Raw genomic sequence first — 3,228 nt, forward strand, 5'->3', positions numbered from 1 at the left:
GGCCCTCCAGCTCTGCCTGCTTCTCCTGCGCGGCTTGGGCGTCGTCGGCGTGCCGCTCCTCGAGTTCCTTGTGTGCGGCCAACAGCTCCTCCAGCTTCTGGTCACGCTCAGCCACGTCGCCCTGCAGCTGCGCAATCAGGCCCTCCAGCTCTGCCTGCTTCTCCTGCGCGGCTTGGGCGTCGTCGGCGTGCCGCTCCTCGAGATCTCTTGTGACGGTGTTCATTTCTTCCAATTTCTCTTCACGATCCGCAAGTTCGGAGCGTAGCTGCTGAATCTGTCCCTCTAGCTTGGTCCTCATGGCTGTGGAAATTTCCTCGAGCTCACCGAACGCAGACTGCATTTCTTCCAGGCTCTCATCGGCTCTGCGGAGTTCATCCTTTGTTTCTGTCAGCGACGCCGTGAGCTGCTGATTTGAGGCGTTGGCTTCGTCGAGCAGTTGCTGCAACCTGGACACCTCATTATTGTGATCGGTTTGCATGGAGGTCATTGCCTCACTGTGGTGGAATTCCTTTGCCTTCATCTGATCAGTGTACTTGCGAAGATCCTCCGTCATGAGGCTTTCCATGGCCTCCTCATGCTCCTCCCGCATCTCCTGCATCTTTGTTTCCACCTCCTTGAGTTGTTCCTCAAGGACAACCTCGTTGGGGTAGAGGATGCGTCGTTGCTCCTGCAGCTGGGCGTCAGCCTCCGCCAGAGTCTTCTGAAGCTCTTCAATTTCCTCCTGCAGGCGGGCGACTACATCTTCATTGGTGGCCTCCATAAGCTGTGCCCCAAGGATGGCGATTTTCTTGAGAAGCTCGCTAATGGTGTTCTGCAGCTGGTACTCGGCGTAGAGCGCCTCCTTCTTCTTGAGGTAGGCGTCGCGGAGCTCCCCACTCAGCTTCGCCGCGCCCTCGTCCGTGGCATCAATCGGCTTCACGGTGTTGATCTTCGCGTGGGTGGTCATCTGCTTTGCGCGGTCCGCGAAGCGGAGTGACTGCACGCTGAGGTGGGCGTCGCGGGTGCTTGGTGCGATGGTCACCACCATCGCGGAGACACTGTTGCCTCCAAGGTACTCCTTTAGCAGCCTCGTCAGGGTGCTGTTGCGGAACTCTGGAATATTTTGATTGTAGCCCTTGCGCGTCGCCACCGCCTCGATGCAGGAGCCCAGCGCGAGCAGCGAGAGGTTGATGTTGCGTGCCTGCTCAAACGGAAGCCCAGTCTCGGTTTGGGCGATTTTGATGCGCTCAGCGCCGGCGAGGTCCGCAAGAAGTAACTTGGAGATGCGGGGGACGATGTCTGTCGACTCGAAGGAGGTCTGCACCTCCAGCTGGAAGAGGGTGTGGGCGCGGGAGGAGCGGTCGTGCACGGCGGTGGCCGCAAACGTGCGCAGCGGCTCCGCCTTCCGCAAGAGCACGGCAACATCCTCGTAGCTTCGGACGGGAATGGACTTTGCGCCAACCACGTGGAAGGAGTTATCGGTGTAGTTATTGCGAATAGAGACCATCTTGCGATGGTTCAGCAGGTCAAAGACGTCCTCGAGGTAGACCTCCAGCATGGACGCACACACGCGGTACGTCACCCCTTTCTGCGAGGCGGCGGCCGCGCGGGAGAAGATCATCTCACACACGCGAGGAATCAGACCCTCCTCGGCGGTGCCAAGAGAGTTGGCGGGGCCAAACGCCGTGTATGTCTTGCCGCTGCCGGTTTGCCCGTACGCCATGATGGCGGCGTTGTACCCGGCCAAGGCATTCTCCACTAGGGGTCTGCCAATGACCTCAAAGACGTCCTCCTGGCTGGAGAACGGCTTCGTACCGGCGGCTTCGTTGCTCCAGAATACCCCGTCAAAGGTGAAAGTGAAACGACCCTTCTGCGGCACCATAACATCAACCGTTTCATCCTTCATGCGCACCGCCAACTGTCGCTGGTCCTCCGCCGTCTCATTCGCAGCAAAGGCACGCACACGCGCGTACACGTTCACGCGACCGTTCCCTCCCGTTTTCCCTGAGAGTGGCCGCATGGGCATTTGACTGCTGCCACCGCCGCCGCTGGTGTTCCCAATGCTGGAGATGCTGCTGCTGTGGTTGTTGTTGACGCCAGAGAGACTGACGCCTGTGCCGGTGCGCCTAAAGCTCTCCGGCCGAGGAAGTCCAGGCCGTGGCCCGCGTGCGGACACCGGCGTGACGCCTGGACGTGGCGGCCGCTGCGCTGTCGGCGTCATGCCTTCCGCAGACCGTTGGCTGTTTGGTGTGGTGTTTCGCCTGGGCGTGGAAACACGTGAGGGGGTGGAGGCACGCATCGGAGTTGTGGTGGGCGGACGCGGTGGCACGGCGCGCGCCGAATTTAATGCCGTGCGGCTCGAGTTTGTACGCTTGAAATCCATGCCTGGTAAGCGTACGGGAGTGGGTTAATTTCCTCTTTGTTGCCGATGGGTACGATGCCGGGTGAAGAACCCGCGCAGAGAGCACTGAAACAGATGTACAAAATAACAGTGGCGAAGGGGGAAAAAAAATCTACGTGATTTTTTATCGGTTTATTGCTCTCTTGCTGTTTATTTTTGTTTGTTTGTTTTTTCTTTCTTTCTTTCGTTTTTATTTTCGGTTCCCTACCACTTGTCGGTGTGTGTGTGTGTGTTCTTCGCTTGTTGCGGGCGGCCAAGTTTGCCTGCTTGCCTGCCGCTGTTGTTGGTCCTTTTTGTTTGTTGTTTTTACTCGTTTGTTTGCTTGCTTGTTTTTCCGCTTTTCTCTCCCGCAGTGTGTGTGCGCGTGTGCGTGTGCTCCTTCGCGCGCCCACGGTGAGTCGGTTCCCTCCGGATTAGAGAAAGAGGCGCTTGCAGCAACGCGTGGTCCTGTTGGCGTGTGATACGGGGCTTGCGGCGGAGAAAAGGAAGAAAGCGGCAGAAGCAGCAGGAGGAGGAGGGGTAGGCCGCACGCACACACGCACACGCAGACACGCAGAGGGAGAGAGAGGCTCCACCACAACAGCAATGAAGAGAAAAAAAAAAAAACGACCGCTACCACACGCTCCACCCCCCACCCCTCCCCCGCCATCCCACCGGTAGAAGACGCACATTTGCAGACCCACACACACGCACGCACGCGCGCGGGGGGCATTGATGCAGCCACAGACGCACAGAAGAAGGGGAGTAAAAAAAAAAAAAAACTGACGAGGGGGAGGGGGGGAGCCGGTGTGGCTATCGTAACATTTCCCACCCCTTCGCCCCGTGCGACGGGGAGCCGCCCTCTCCCG

The 3,228-nt window shown here is 58.7% G+C and overlaps 2 protein-coding genes across 2 annotated transcripts, besides 3 other annotated features; one reads left to right on the forward strand and one right to left on the reverse strand.

The window, feature by feature from the left end:
* On the reverse strand, positions 1–2,005 carry Tco025E_09669 (putative kinesin; the record flags this gene model as incomplete). Its single annotated transcript, XM_029376480.1, has 1 exon — positions 1–2,005. A coding segment is annotated over one exon (2,005 nt), but the record flags the coding sequence as incomplete, so codon positions are not given.
* Positions 2,006–2,039: 34 nt separating this feature from the next.
* Tco025E_09670 (uncharacterized protein) lies at positions 2,040–2,390 on the forward strand (the record flags this gene model as incomplete). Its single annotated transcript, XM_029376481.1, has 1 exon — positions 2,040–2,390. One exon carries the CDS (start codon positions 2,040–2,042, stop codon positions 2,388–2,390), a length of 351 nt encoding a protein of 116 aa, XP_029223410.1.
* Positions 2,391–2,511: 121 nt separating this feature from the next.
* Positions 2,512–2,576: a microsatellite.
* An 84-nt stretch (positions 2,577–2,660) lies between these two features.
* Positions 2,661–2,712: a microsatellite.
* A 283-nt stretch (positions 2,713–2,995) lies between these two features.
* Positions 2,996–3,032: a microsatellite.
* Positions 3,033–3,228: the final 196 nt, after the last annotated feature.

The sequence above is a fragment of the Trypanosoma conorhini genome, assembly GCF_003719485.1.
Source record: "Trypanosoma conorhini strain 025E chromosome Unknown Tco_14.4_contig_01219, whole genome shotgun sequence".
Lineage (NCBI taxonomy): Eukaryota > Euglenozoa > Kinetoplastea > Trypanosomatida > Trypanosomatidae > Trypanosoma > Trypanosoma conorhini.